This window comes from Malus domestica, chromosome 14 (genome assembly GCF_042453785.1).
Source record: "Malus domestica chromosome 14, GDT2T_hap1".
Taxonomy (NCBI): domain Eukaryota; kingdom Viridiplantae; phylum Streptophyta; class Magnoliopsida; order Rosales; family Rosaceae; genus Malus; species Malus domestica.
Window position 1 is genome coordinate 28,731,387 of NC_091674.1, and position 14,355 is coordinate 28,745,741.

The window sequence follows — 14,355 nt, forward strand, 5'->3', positions numbered from 1 at the left end:
AATATTTTTAAAAGAAAAAGTAGATCTAAGCTTTAAGTTTCACTTGATTTATAAGAATATACATATGGCAAAGTCATGAGGGCACTGACATGCATGTCTCTCAAATACTTTATGTTACTTGCCAAAAGTCAATACTTGGATGTTAGAAGAGAGTTGAGTATAGAATTTACTCCACCAATACAGTTTAATTAGATCCTTCGCTTAAGATTATTTTGTAAAGAAGAGTGCTGTTATTTCAATCTCACTGTTATCTTCCGCGTACTTTTTAATGAAAATTTTAATTACAAGTTTGCTCATTTGTAAAATAACAAATAAGGACCTTAAAAGATATATAATAATAATCGGTTAGGTGCGAAGAGGTAACATGAGTCCTAGACTTACATTGGGCAGTGAAAAGAATAGGCAATATGTAAGTTGAATTGGGAAAAGAAAAATGTAAAAAGTGGGGATAGAAGGAATTTTGAAACAAAAAATTGCGGATGCCCAATTAAAGGGTACTAAGAAGCTAGGAACTAATGAGTATTGGATATTGATGGTAGTTATTATAGTACATAATCACACAGTACTTGAGTATTTGGAGGGTTATTCATTTACGTGTAGATTATCATAGGATGAGTTTTCGTTGGTGAGGAAATAGCATTTTTTATTTTTTAGAAATAATAGTGAGTGGAGATATAGCATTTCAATTTTTTAACTTTTTATTATAGATGATATTATAATGTGGTTAAAAAAATAAGACACTAGAATGGATTTAGTAGCTCTGACAAATAATTAAGCACTTAATTTAAGATTTGGAAGCAAGCAAAAGCATGTGCAAACATATGATGAGAAAGAGAAATACCACTTTCCACCTCCATACCATACTGTCAAAAACATTGAACAAGACAACAACAAAAATCTTAACATACACACATATCAAACTATAAATAAAAATAATTAACTTAATGCTTTCATGTTTAACACCATTTATTAATTAAGAGTTTGACAGTCACACCGTTATATAGTATTATTAATTTATAATTTACAAATTATGTAATTTAAATTGATCGTTGACGACGTAATTGATATTTTATAAGTTTACGATAAAATATTAATAAAGACATTATATATGATATCATGAGTAATTTAATAATATCACGTAAGTGTGTGACATTCTCGAAAAACTTATGATGTCAATGTAGAAAGAAAGTCCTATCGAAGACGTATAAAACAATGCAAGTCCCTAGTAACATTCACTTAACCAACGTTACTTACAAGGCAAACTACCCATCCACCCATAAAATACACTCCCAAAACCTAATAAAACAAACCTTAATCTACTCTCTCTCTCTCTCTCTCTCTCTCTCTCAAAAAAAAAAACATGGGAGAGCCTTCAACGCATATAGACCTAGCAACTTTCCTGGAAATCCCGGTCGGCAAAGAGCCACAAGCCGTCACCGCGACACCTGCTCACCCCCGCATGATAAGCCCTGTGTGGCGGCTGAGCCCGAGTCACAACGGCAGCACGCTATACGACTCATACGAGTTCCGAGCCGTGACTCACCAACTCAACAAGGCCATTCTAGCGTCGAAAGCTTCCTCGTCACCTCTTTACATGTACTGCTTCAACTCACCCTTGTACAGACAGGGCTTAAGTCGCATTGCCAAAGAAAGTGCCAAGACACCGAAGAGAGCGATTACTGGGGACCAAAAGCCGCCGTCTTGTGCGACTGCTGGGGACCAAAAGCCGAGCGCAAGGCCGGCGGGGGCGGTAACGAAGGGGTTTGTGGCGAGGGCGTGGAGGAAAGTGAAGCAAGGATTTATCAAGAATAAGCAAAAGAATGAGGGTTGATTACTACTACACACATGCATGCAGGTCTCCTCCCGAAGTAATGTGCAGTTTCAATAAGCTTTTGGAGTCTGTAAACTGTTTGTGTATAGCATTCTACGCAGGCATGAATCCTCTCCTGGTAGAAGTTAGAACTCCGGCATGCTTGAGTCTTTCGTGCTTCGTTGAAATCGAAAGGGTCAGCCACTCTTCCCGGAGCACTGCACTTCCTGTTAGTAGTCATACAATTTCGTACCCAACTTCAATCGGGTTCAACTCCTTGTGATATTATTTTTTTCTCGAGTGAATCTCATTGTAACATATGATTTCTCAATTTCAACGTATTTGGCAAGAATTATCGCTGTACTGCAATACTAAATGACCAATTTCTACGAACTTTTAGTTATATATAGCTGGAGGGAGACGTCCCCCACCGGTTGGTACGCCACTGTTTCATTATTAGTCTGAGACACTACGGTAGTGTTACCAACCTACCAGAGTGTAGGTAAATCCTCGTACTACCAACCTACCAGAGTGTAGGTAAATCCTCGTATAGTAGGACACACAGTTGGTCTTTTGGCCCGATGTCAGAAAAATTGTAAAATTCCCTATTTCCATTGATGATGAACAAGGTTCATGTACAACAACGCTTCAACAAGAATCAACCTATTAAAACCACAACAAAAATAAAGGCAAAAAAATAAAAATAAAAATTACATGTGATATGATGGTATATAACATGTCCATATTAAGCAAGATACAATCAAAACTTTTCACTTTTACTAATTTTAAGCAGCTTCTAGAGAGAAGTTATTTTCTATGTCAGCTTCAGCGCCATTTCTTGAAGAAGAGCTCGCTTCTGCACAGCGTTTATCACACTGTTGGTTTCGGCATTCTCAAGAACATCAGTGATGATGGCGGCTGCGTGACCTAGTGGTTCCTCCGCTGCCCGCTTCAACATGAATGCCTGCGCACGACATAATATGGCAAACTTAGGGACATGTTTAGCTATAAATTAGATTTTCATCGGACGAGAATTTTGAGAGAAAGAGACCTGGCTGTGATGGGATATAGCCAATGTACAAGGTTGTTGAAACCAAGGCTCCCCGTCGACCTGAACAGGCAAAGCAGCATAGAGCTGTATCTTAATTGACTGGCCCTGTGCCAACCTTTGAGCACGGGAAAGCCCAACCTGTACCAAACAAAATGGCAGATCAGAAACATAGCACACTTTCCCAAATCTAGTGTTCACGATAGATATAAAAACCATGATCCATTTTCGTATTGAAACTAACTAGCAAGACATCATTCCGATACGTAAGTATATGCATCACACTTATTGAGAGGTAGAGTTTCCACGTATACCCAAATTACCTGAAGTTTCCCAAGGTGCCATATTCCAGAAATGCTTACAACCTCAAGTATTTTATCATGCATAGATTGTGGGTAAAAATTGTCATAATTTTCGTCTTCATTGTGCCACAGATCTACACCACCCATGTAGCTCCCAATGTTCGCTACAAGTACACCTTCTGCATCCTGAAAACGTTTGCAAAATTGTCAAGCACTGATAATTTCAAAATTAATCAATCATAATAAATCCAGACAGCCAAATCCGAAGCAATATGATGATTTCTGAATCAATAGTCATTGTGCTCTGTGCTTATAATTAAAACTTTTCATACTCACCTCAGGGACCTCTACCTCAACGCCATCCACTTCAACTCGGACTTGCCAAGGAAAATCTACAAATGTTCTATCTATTATGCCCTTCGCGCCTTCTCGTGCATAAAGAACTTTATTCATGAACTGCAGGTAGGTAACAAACTCAACATCTTAAGGACACATCAAGTAAAATCTAAATAAAACTACTAACAAACAACGATTACAACGACAGGAACCGATTTAAAATGTGATCCACCCAGGTTGAGGTTTGATTGACTTTAATTGCTTTCAAATTTATATTGCAACCACATGTCATCTCAGACTCGAAGATGCAATGGCATCTGCACCATAGTTCCCCTATTCTTACCAACCTGTCTCCATCAGTCTCATGCCTAATATAGCACAAGGGAGTTTGACTCTAAATAACTTGAATTCCATTTTTGTTAAATATTACCTGGTTATAAAACTTCTCCGGATTCTCCTCTCGTAGATTATGAATGTCCAGAGCAACCTTAGCATCACACCCAATTCCTGCAAATGAAGCAGGCCAGAGTTGGTAAGTCATATGAGAGCTCACTCAATGTGATGAAAAACTAACACAAAAAGGCATAGAAGTTAGTCAGAATACTCAGAATACTCAGAATTAACTCATCAACTGACCAAATCGACATTGTTTCATCAGATGGACTGTTTTTGGAATATCAGAGAGTAAACTCTTATGCAGCAGAACAATAAGTCTAAGGTTGAGATAAATTTTGTAGGTTTTTCTTTTCTCCTTACAGAGAATATTCCAACTCACCTCATACATATTGACAGTGAGCTATTTATACAGACTGAAAGATCTGAAGAAGGTAAAGATGTGAAGCCAAAAAATTGATAATTGGTCTGATACATGGGACAGACTTAATTTGAGCTGAGTATATAGTTTGTGAACTGAGCTGAGCCAAAACTTAAGTCAATAACTATGAGACATACAAACAACATGAGAACAAGAAAGATCCAGCAAAAATTCAGTATTCTACTATTACATACCAAGATAGTTGTTCAAAAACTTTGGCGATTGGAGTTGCTTCCCCTCTTGATTAACAATTGCTACCTTCCAACGATCAAGAATGGTTACTGCAGCATGCTCTATGTGGTGCAAAACTGTGCAGAGGCCTCCTTGTCTCTCCACTGAGCCCAAACCTCCTCCCCATGACAAAACTCTAGCAAGATCGTTCCCCGTTCCAGCAGGAAGAATAGCAACTGGAGGAGGAGAATCAAAATTTTGCTTTTCTATGGCATTCAAAACCCAACCAACGGTACCATCTCCCCCACACACAAGAACTCTAAAGTGCTGCACCTTTCTGAACAAATAAAGACCCACCTCTGGTCCATGTGTTGAGCTCAGCTCAAAAACCTACAGGAAACAAAAGCACATGCAACATTTAAACAAACATATATGAAATACCACAATTACTAATAAAGTGCAAGTTGATCAAACTCCATAGACATCAATTGAGGAGATACGCCGGCATGTAATGTTGATAAATTGCAGCAATTAGAATTTACTTTTAGGGCATCCTATTCCATTAAGAGGCTAAACTTGTAGGTTTTAATATTTTTCTTACATTAGATCCCATTTGTTCATAGGCAGTTATTATCACAAAATTCAAACCTTGAACCTTACCTAAGAACCTTACTTAGTCCACATGAATATAAACGAAAAGAAATGCTTTTCTTTTCCACCATGGCATGTAATAACCTTACTTGACTTGTTCATGTATCAACGATGGAAAATAAAAAATTTCCATCTATTCAAGATAGTAGAAAAATCAAACCTGAACAGGATTGAGAAGAATATTTAAACGTTTTCTCAATGAATTTCCACGCTGAGCCCCACTCTTCTTGTTGATAAAAACTAGCAAGGGTCTTGCATCTGGTGATAAATCAATCAATTCATATCTTTGTTTCATCCCTAAAACCTGAGACTCATCCTTCTTATTGTTTGACGTGCTCCTTTTGAAATTGGGTTTAGAATCCAACTTCTTATCTACATCATCGTCTTGGTGCTGCAGATTCACATTCACAGTGCCATTACGGTTTTCCTCAACTTCATGAGAACCATTAACAGCTTGAATAGTATCAGCTGTGCTTTCTGTAGACATATCCCCAGTACTACCACTATTTCCCGTGTCAACGGAGTTTTCATTTCCATGCTTGGACTTTTTGCTCTGGTTCCTAATAGTTGCACGTACTGAAGATGCTATTTCATTGGCTCCATGAGTAATGGTGCTCAGAAATCCACCTGAGGAGGTCTGGTTCAATTCCTTTACATGCAGAGGCGACACAATCAACCTTCTGAATGGACCTAGATCACAAATATCACCTGTTTCATTGGACATGCTACCGTGGCAATCAACATGTACCACTCTTTGACACCACAAGCAGCACCATATTGGGGATCCACCAAGAAAAGACCCACTACATGGATCTTCACAATAGCTGCAGAAAGAAGTTTCATCAGGTTGATCTGTTGCCTCTGTCCAACGGACAGCCCATTGGTGCATCACGTGCTCAAACCCCATCATGGATACACACTTGCAATCCTTATGGGCACTAGACGAGCAGCTCAGATGAGCCACAGCACCACAAATGTTGCAATGGTGACTAAAACTATCTGAAGCTATCATAGGCCCAAGAGTCTGAGAAGGGCTCATGGATTTTAGGCAAACACAGCAATTCAAGTTCTTTCCACGAGATACAGATTCTAGAACCCAAGTATGGGGAGTTATAGGAACCTTGTGACGTGCCTTAGGGTTTTTCTTTGACCTGGCAATGGCTTTCATCCAACTTAGATTTATATTTCTCCTCCATTGAAAGGCAGAGTAGGCTATAGTCAAAATTCCAACTAAGGCCGCAATAAAGCAAGAGACTATGAAAAGGCGATCAGTTGGATTCTTGTTGTTCCAATAGGGCAAAAACATATCAAAGTCTCCATCATCATCCATCCTCAGTAAACTGCCTAAACCCAATTTAATTACAAATCAAACTCATATATCCTCCAATACGGTTTCATCATTCAATAACATTATCAGAAGCCCTATCATCCCAACACCCTCCTACTTACTTCATCCTCTGCAACAGAGAGCCGAACCACGCTTTTGATAGGCGCTACTTATTATAACCGCTTCAACCTACTTAATAAAACAAATAAAATAAAATGTTCAAAATGCAAAACGAAATATTACTCCAAAAATTCCAACAAAGCACTTACTACCATGGATGGTTTCAAGTCAAAATTCAGAGGCGACAACCAAATCAAAATTTGAGTAAACATAAAGAAATTATGCGGTTCCCGGATGTAACTACACGATTCTATGATTCCATCATAATTTAGTGATAACACTAAACCCACACAAAATTAGCTTGCAGTAAAACACTACCGCTTTGGTTGGAAGCTTAAAAGGAACAAATTGGCAAGCTTGTGGAAAATAAACCATTCATTCGAAATTTAAACTTAAATTAATAGTCCAAATTGACAGTCCACTGACAACCCAACCTAACCGCCTAGAATAAACTTCATTTTCTATCCCAATTTCTTGGTAACCAAACAGAATCTAAAAACACATATACACAAACATATATGTATATATATGCACAGAAACATGAAGATTTAAAAAAATGAAGCATGAAAGGATTGAAAATTCTGGAAAAAGAAAACGGACTCACAGTGACGGACGGCGGAGGACGGAGGTGCGATCGCGCCGATCAGAGAAAACCCTATCTCGATCCACGCCAGGAGGAAAAATCCACAGAGTGTAGGGATCGAAGCAAAATCCAAATCCAAGGAAAAGCAAATGGCTTTCTCGAATTCGAAATTTTCTTTTTTCTTTGGATATTTTTTTCTTGAGCGCTAATTAATTAATTTTGTTCGTATATTTATTAATTTTGTTTAAGATTCTCGAATTCGAATTTTCGAGGTCCCACGTGGCGTAAGGAGAGGGCATGAGGTGGAGCACCATTCGTGGGACCCGACGCGTGCCGCTCGTTCACTCTGGCTGTTCGAATCCGTGACACTCGACAGCTCTATTCGGACTCGGGTAGCTTTTGGGCCGACATCGGTGTAAATTCTTTTTTACAGCTTGAATATAGGGAAAAAAAAATATTAACTAATTTTGATTAAAGAAACAATTAATAATTCCAAACTAATAATAATTAATCAAAATCACCATTTCATTTACTTTTGAAAGTGCGTTTAAATTTAGAAATACATTTAAATGCGTTTTCAGATCAGCAAAAACGCTTATAATTATGTTTAACACAAAAGCACTAGATGCTTTTAGAAGAAGCATCTATTGTGTACTTCTTGAAGCACTTTTATTAAAAATTTCAATGTGCTTACACGAGGCGCTTTTATTAAAAGTGTTTATAAACAAAAGGGTTTTTATATAAGCAGTTCCAAGCCATCCCTAAGTTGCACTTTTGAGAGAATGACTTCCAATTTCCAAATCCTATTAAAAGTCACTAAATAAAAACCCTTTTTTTTTTTTTTTGGAAACTGGGAAATTCATTACCTGGGCAAAGATGCCAAACATAATAGGAAGAGCCTACATCGAGGCAAGCAATCAACAGAGCAAACAAACGAAATTGGGCAGTAGAGGGAGTAACAAGAAAGACGCTTTAACCAAGCTAGAGCGTCGCCCCCTCCACTGTTACATGCCTCTAGAAAGACAGTTCCAATGAAAGCACTTATGAACAAAAGCACTTTATAGAGAAGCATCTCTAAATAGTGTAGGACAGTAGGAATGGGTTCAAGTAACATTGCGAAAGCCAATTTCAACTTAGCACTTCAAAATTAAACCGAGAAACGAAGGATGCGATGTTCATCATCATAAAACTGCTAAACACAACATAACATGTCAAAATCCTTCCTATATCTGCTCACTCACTCATAGCTGCAAAAAGTTTTCTGAATTGTTTTGCATCCATAATCAAGTCTTTCAAGAAATTCTCTTAGATTGCAACAGCGATCCGTCCAGCAACTTGGTCGAGATCCCTCTGGCCATTGGATGTGATTTTCCGTCCACTGAAACACAGGGAATACAAGTTGTTTAGTCGCCAAAAACTTCATTCGTGTTGTCGTTTGTAACAAAGATACGATAACTCTCTACACCAAAATTCATATACGAAACCAGAGATGTGTGAAAGAAACTCACCCTTTCGCGTCAACATCAACGATGTTCATCTTCTGCAATTGCTGAAGAATGTGACGAGCAATAGCGCCACTGCTTTTACAGAAATGAGGTGGGCGACTGCCGTTCCTCTTGCTCCCTCCATAGATCCTGCGGAAGGCACCAACACCAAGACCACCCCTCAAGTAGATTTTCCTTGCCATGGATGCTGCAAGAAAAATTGAATTCAGATGAAGATACTCACGGTAAACAGTTTTACGAACACCAATACTAGTCGAAGGTTTTGTGGGTATGTGGAGAAAGGGCGGGAGAATTCCACATACCAGATCTAATGTAGTACCAATCAGGGTCATATGGTGCAAGCTCCTTGAATGTGGCAGTCTTCACAATGTCGGTCCAGTCAGGAAGCTCAATCTATCAGATAGTACAAAGACAACACATGAGAAGAGAATCCTCATTGAAAAGAGACAAACAAAGTATAACCGGAAGCCAGTGAGAGATTAGCATAAACAAATCATTAAGTAAATGAATGACACTAAAACGCCGAGGAATAGGAGCTTTCTGGCAAACACATTTCCACATTCAAAGATATCACATGACTATCGGAACTTCGGTTTTTGTTTTCCAAAATGGCATCAAGTTTAGCATCCACTACTGATAGCTACAACTAAAAGGGGCTAACTAAACTGTATTTTACACACATTGAATGCCATTTATGTTCACTTACGATAACTAAGATACAAAAAATATTACAACATGCCGAATACTGGTGAGCCTTGTAAGGAACCAAAACAACGGCTCTACTATGTTTTCATAACAACTTAATACTTTCGTTTCCTCGGCGCCATTCGACAGCAAAAATGGCATATCTAGTTCGGTTATAACAGATCGAACAAAACCAAATCTAACCTCCTACTTTCGCAGATTAACACTTATTTCGGTATACAAACTAAAACAAATTCGAATGCCGCAGAACCTAAAATTTAAACCAAGTATTCAGATTATCTAAGCTTTGCAATCTGTTCATATCACAAAAGTACATCGATAATCGATCATACAATACACAGACACACAGATACATACATATACATATATATACATATATATATATATATATATATATATAAAGAGGGAGAGAGCGAGAGAGACTGACTCGGCCGGAGCGCTTCAGGTGAGCGGCGTAGGCCTTGACAAATTCATGAGGGGACACGTCCTTCACTGTTCTCGCCGTCTCCATTTTCCGATTACGTAAAGTCCTGCTTCTCCTTCTTCTTCTGCTAGTGGCTGCTGGCAGCTGCGGCGGCGGAGCACTTCCGAGTCTTCTGGCTTGTGCGTATGAGAGGGGTGTACGCAAGGTTTGGGATTAGGGTTTTATGTGGTTCGGCAGTTGCAGCTTATGGAGCCCAAACTGAAAGTACATGTTTAGCCCTAGCGCCGATCATTATTCTCTCTCAAAATCTTGGATTGGGCTTCTTTCCCATTTTTCATATCTGGGCCCAACTAAACGAGTTTTGGGTATTTCAGGCCCAAGCCCGAGTATTGAGGGTGTATTCAATTGGGATTTTAAGGGATTTTAATTCTTTTAATGAATGTAGGGGTATTCAATCAGGATTTTAAGGGATTCTCTGAAATTCTAGGTGTATTCAATTGGAATTTTAAAATAGTTTATTAAAATCCTTAGAAATCCAGGTGTATTCAATTAAGATTTTAAAGAAGTTTATAACATTCCAGGTGTATTCAATTAGAAATTGATTTTAGAGAATTTGAGAAAGTTGAGGAATTAGAGGGAATTGGAGAGATTTCATAGTGTATTTTAAGTATCCACAAATCTCACATCTTCCCATGAGATTTCGAGGGAATTGAATCAAAATTTTATATAGAATCTCTACAAATCAATTGAACTCCATAAAAATCCATGGATTTATAAATCCATTAAAATCTCTCACATTCTCAATTGAATACACCCCCCTAAGTAAGCTTAATTATAGTGAATCTCGCTCTCTTAGTCACCCGGTGGCTGAAGATTCTTAATCATCTTGTTCTCTTGATCACCTGATGATTGAGGATTCTTAGTCACCCAAGATATGATAAAAAGAATTGAGATTAAAATGCTAAAAGTAAATGCTTTTATTTTCCACACTTAACATCCGATGACCGATAGAATATTACTGAAACTATACTAGTGTCCCCGGAATTATGATCCAATTACATATTGCCTTATGAAAGTCACAAAGAACCACCTTGAGCCCTCGGTCGATGTTTGGCATCCCACAGTATACAAAGGGTGTGATAACTGATAAATCGTATTATTTGTCAACATATTCAGCCCCGACACAACTATATCGGGGCAATAAAATGAAAATGAGGGTCTTAGCGTTTTGTTCAATGGCCAATCTACTAGAGATGAACCGCACATATGTGTAAGACCTAACTGCATTAGAAAGGTGATCAACATTTTATCCGCTATCAAGTAAAATGTGATTTAATAAATAACACTCCTGGAATAAAATTTAAAACTTCGTGCTATGGCTACATATTGGTAGGATTTATTTTTTCATGGATTTCATGCCTCCACATAGACAAAATCCTAAGTCCATCATCATGAACAAGTTATCAACAAAATTTCCTCGTACCGTTGAGTATTTTTTTTTTTTTAAAAAACATGAACTAGTGGTCATGGTTGATTATATTTGCAACTTTTATTTTTATTTTATTTTTTAAAAACATGGGACTGACTGGTAGCTTCGCTGTAGCAGTCCACCATTTTGGGGGTTGGGAAGACTCACAGAGGCATTTTAGCCTATCTCTAGCCATCATCGTGCGATTCACACGTGCTCAGACTCAAACCCAAAATATGCTACGTATAATACGCACTTGAAATTCATCCGAACTACTGAGTCACCGCGTGGTGGTTTCTTTTTATTTTTTATTTATGGTTAATGTAAAACAAATTCTTGACTGACCAGGTCTCTTTTTTCAAGATATATATCCATCCCACCGAAAAAAAGAGAGTCAAAACCTAAACACCACTCTAGGCTCAAAATCTTCCAAGTATATATGCAGACACAAGAAAATGATAACACAATTAAGAGAAAAAAGGGTCTTTATAATCCAAGTTCTACTAGGATTCAATTACCACCACTACCTCCAAACGTTGCCACCTACACAATCTAGTCTATAAATATGCATCAATATTTCAGCTCAAATTTACTTAGACTTCTTTGTGCAACACCAGAACCATTTCCTCGATCCAACAATCTCCGGACCATCATTTCCTCCAAGCGATCACGTATTAATTTGGTCCGCCGTTGACTAAACCGACTCTGAAATGATCATCGGCTTGAATCAGCTGCCTGTCGGGTTTAGGTTTATGCCAACAGACGAAGAGTTGGTCACTCATTATCTGATGAACAAGGTGTTGTATCGGCCTGTACCAGCTGCTCAGGAAATTCGGGAGATCGATGCGGCTCGATTCTACAGCAACCATCCTAAGAATCTAGGTATGTATTTATTTATGATCGTCATTGGTTCTTTTAGAATTAACAGTTTTGTTAGCCAAAGTTTATTTTCCACTACCGGTCTCAAGTCTGGATGCATTCTGTTCGTAGGTCGAATCCCTATATTAGCGAAGTGTGTGTGTATATATACGATTGACATAATATATGTTCTTAGACATGTTATAAGATCCGATCAGATCCATGAGTTATATGTTGATCGAGGTAACTTAGCGATTGACAATTGATGAAGTTAAGCTTAATTAGAACAAATTTTAGATTACATGTTGAGAATCTCACGTCGAAAAAAATACAAAAGAGCATATGAACAAACAAAACAAAGAAAGGAATTTTTTGGAGAAAAATAGGTAGGACTTAGTTTTTGGAAAATATAAGTTCGCATATATATATACCACGTGTATATGAAATGAAATGCTTTAAATGTAAAAAAATAAAATACAAACTGGACGATTTTTTTTTTTCCATTTGAAAAAAATGCACGAAAAGTTAACTTATCTGAATGTGATGGACAACTTCGAGTATATATTTTCAACTTTTTAAAATTTAATGCCATATTTTAGTTACTTTGAGTTATGTAGCACCCTTTTTAACTATGTATATGAAATATGTAGCACCAAATCATAACCATAGCGAAAGCAAATTGAAAAAACTTAACTCCTTGCGTGCATGCTTGCTTGGCTCTAAAGTGATGCTAGAGAGACCAAATTTTTTAAATTTAATTTAAAAGAGTTCAACTATTAATCGTCACATCATGTGATTTACAAAAGATAATCTAAAAATTTGGTCTCTATAACATTTTCCCGCACTGTATATTTCGATCAAATGTCATGCATTGAAGATATCTGTAGATTAAACCCTAGTTATCTATGTTCGAGTAGTATTTTTCTTTTCCTTTTTTCGAGGTTTCAAGTCAACTTTTATAATTTATATGGACCAGTATATAATTTTGTATCTTCTTACTTGCATGCATGCAGTGACGTTCTCCTGCGGGGAGAGAGAGTGGTTTTTCTTCATCCATCAAGGTGAAAGCAGTTATGCATCCCAAACCAGAAGCAGTATTCGAGTAGTTGGAAATGGTTTAGGGTTTTGGAAACCCAAGTACGGATCAGAAACTCCCATCTGCGATGAGGATGGACATTTCTTTGCCTCCAAGATCTCTCTCACTTACTTCTCGGGAAGAAGTGCTTCGCATGCAAAGAGAACACATTGGAAAATGGTGGAGTACTACTTACATGAACATGATCACGTCGAGTCTAACACAGAAGAAAAGTACCAAGGTAAAAGACGAAATACAACCATACTCTACTTTCATGGGGCACTGCAATGAATATGACTTATTTTGGTAAAAAATAAAGCCTATTTATTTTATTATATTTTATACTAGTGGCGGATGTACATTGTGACCAACGTGGTCAGGATCATATGGAGTTCATGAAATATACATGTGAAGGTCTTCCGATGACCTTTGAATATTTGGTATGTGTGCTCGCCAAGTGTTTGATGTAATCCTTGCTCAACAGCATGTTGCGTTAAGAGCACTTGACAAATTATCGATAGCACTCATCAGATTGTTTTGGCATATGTCGACTGCACAACATGGTTCGGTTGACAACAACAAGCACACTAAGTGCTCAACGAAATGCCTAACCGAATAACATCATTGTAGTTTCAATGAAATTCTCAAATTTACTAGTAAGTGCATTAAAGATGTAGTCATCGATTCGCCCAAAAGGCCACAACTACCGCAAAATAAAAAAATTCATAATCATCCTATTAAGATCGACCTAAACCAGCTCATTAGAATTAGTTGCTTATTATTGTTACAAGTAATTTCATAGCTCATACTAATTCTACTACTTTTGGATGCAGTGCGGAGAAGAGAGTGGGTATTGAGCCGAATGATAAGAGGAACGGATTACACTGGATTTTGAGGATTTTGCAAATTTTGGAATTCTTTTATAATTTATTCATTAAATAATAGAGAAAATACTTCAACATTTTTTCTTTAAATGTTAGAAATAAGGCTGCAGGAAGCATTTTATTCATGTAATAAGATGATTTATTTATTTCTCCTTTCATCTAGGTCCTATTTTATTTATCTACAATTTTGTGAGGTATTTTTTACTTCATTTGTTCTATCAAGCTTTCCAAATTTTCACTCAAACTCTCCGGTCATTTTTTTCGCTTTATTGCA

The 14,355-nt window shown here is 37.5% G+C and overlaps 2 protein-coding genes across 4 annotated transcripts; both read right to left on the bottom strand.

The window, feature by feature from the left end:
- Nucleotides 1–2,403: 2,403 nt before the first annotated feature.
- On the bottom strand, nucleotides 2,404–7,383 carry LOC103455409 (diacylglycerol kinase 1-like). 3 transcript variants are annotated; one of them, XM_008394990.4, is made up of 8 exons: nucleotides 7,184–7,383; nucleotides 5,293–6,648; nucleotides 4,505–4,871; nucleotides 3,927–4,003; nucleotides 3,497–3,616; nucleotides 3,182–3,346; nucleotides 2,862–2,999; nucleotides 2,404–2,774 (listed from the first exon to the last, which is right to left on the bottom strand). In XM_008394990.4, exons 2-8 carry the CDS (start codon nucleotides 6,460–6,462, stop codon nucleotides 2,625–2,627), a joined length of 2,187 nt encoding a protein of 728 aa, XP_008393212.1. In that variant the 5' UTR covers nucleotides 6,463–6,648; nucleotides 7,184–7,383; the 3' UTR covers nucleotides 2,404–2,624. The 3 variants fall into 3 exon arrangements, with proteins under 3 accessions (XP_008393212.1, XP_008393213.1, XP_017177980.1); XM_008394991.4 differs by having other exon boundaries at nucleotides 5,293–6,651; XM_017322491.3 differs by having other exon boundaries at nucleotides 7,180–7,366.
- An 820-nt stretch (nucleotides 7,384–8,203) lies between these two features.
- LOC103455407 (small ribosomal subunit protein eS19x) lies at nucleotides 8,204–10,066 on the bottom strand. Its single transcript, XM_008394989.4, has 4 exons — nucleotides 9,800–10,066; nucleotides 8,970–9,060; nucleotides 8,671–8,854; nucleotides 8,204–8,540 (listed from the first exon to the last, which is right to left on the bottom strand). Exons 1-4 carry the CDS (start codon nucleotides 9,881–9,883, stop codon nucleotides 8,468–8,470), a joined length of 432 nt encoding a protein of 143 aa, XP_008393211.1. The 5' UTR covers nucleotides 9,884–10,066; the 3' UTR covers nucleotides 8,204–8,467.
- Between the last annotated feature and the right edge of the window lie 4,289 nt (nucleotides 10,067–14,355).

Bases quoted from the DNA above. Each gene is read 5' to 3' on its own strand.
- LOC103455407 (XM_008394989.4), bottom strand. From the start codon at position 9,883: ATGGAGACGGCGAGAACAGTGAAGGACGTGTCCCCTCATGAATTTGTC. The intron at 9,061-9,799 runs GTCAGTCTCTCT...ACTATCTGATAG, and splicing joins ACCTGAAGCGCTCCGGCCGA to ATTGAGCTTCCTGACTGGAC. The intron at 8,541-8,670 runs GTGAGTTTCTTT...CCTGTGTTTCAG, and splicing joins GTTGATGTTGACGCGAAAGG to TGGACGGAAAATCACATCCA.
- LOC103455409 (XM_008394990.4), bottom strand. From the start codon at position 6,462: ATGGATGATGATGGAGACTTTGATATGTTTTTGCCCTATTGGAACAAC. The intron at 3,347-3,496 runs GTGAGTATGAAA...AAACGTTTTCAG, and splicing joins TTGAGGTAGAGGTCCCTGAG to GATGCAGAAGGTGTACTTGT. The intron at 2,775-2,861 runs GTCTCTTTCTCT...TGTCGTGCGCAG, and splicing joins CTATATCCCATCACAGCCAG to GCATTCATGTTGAAGCGGGC.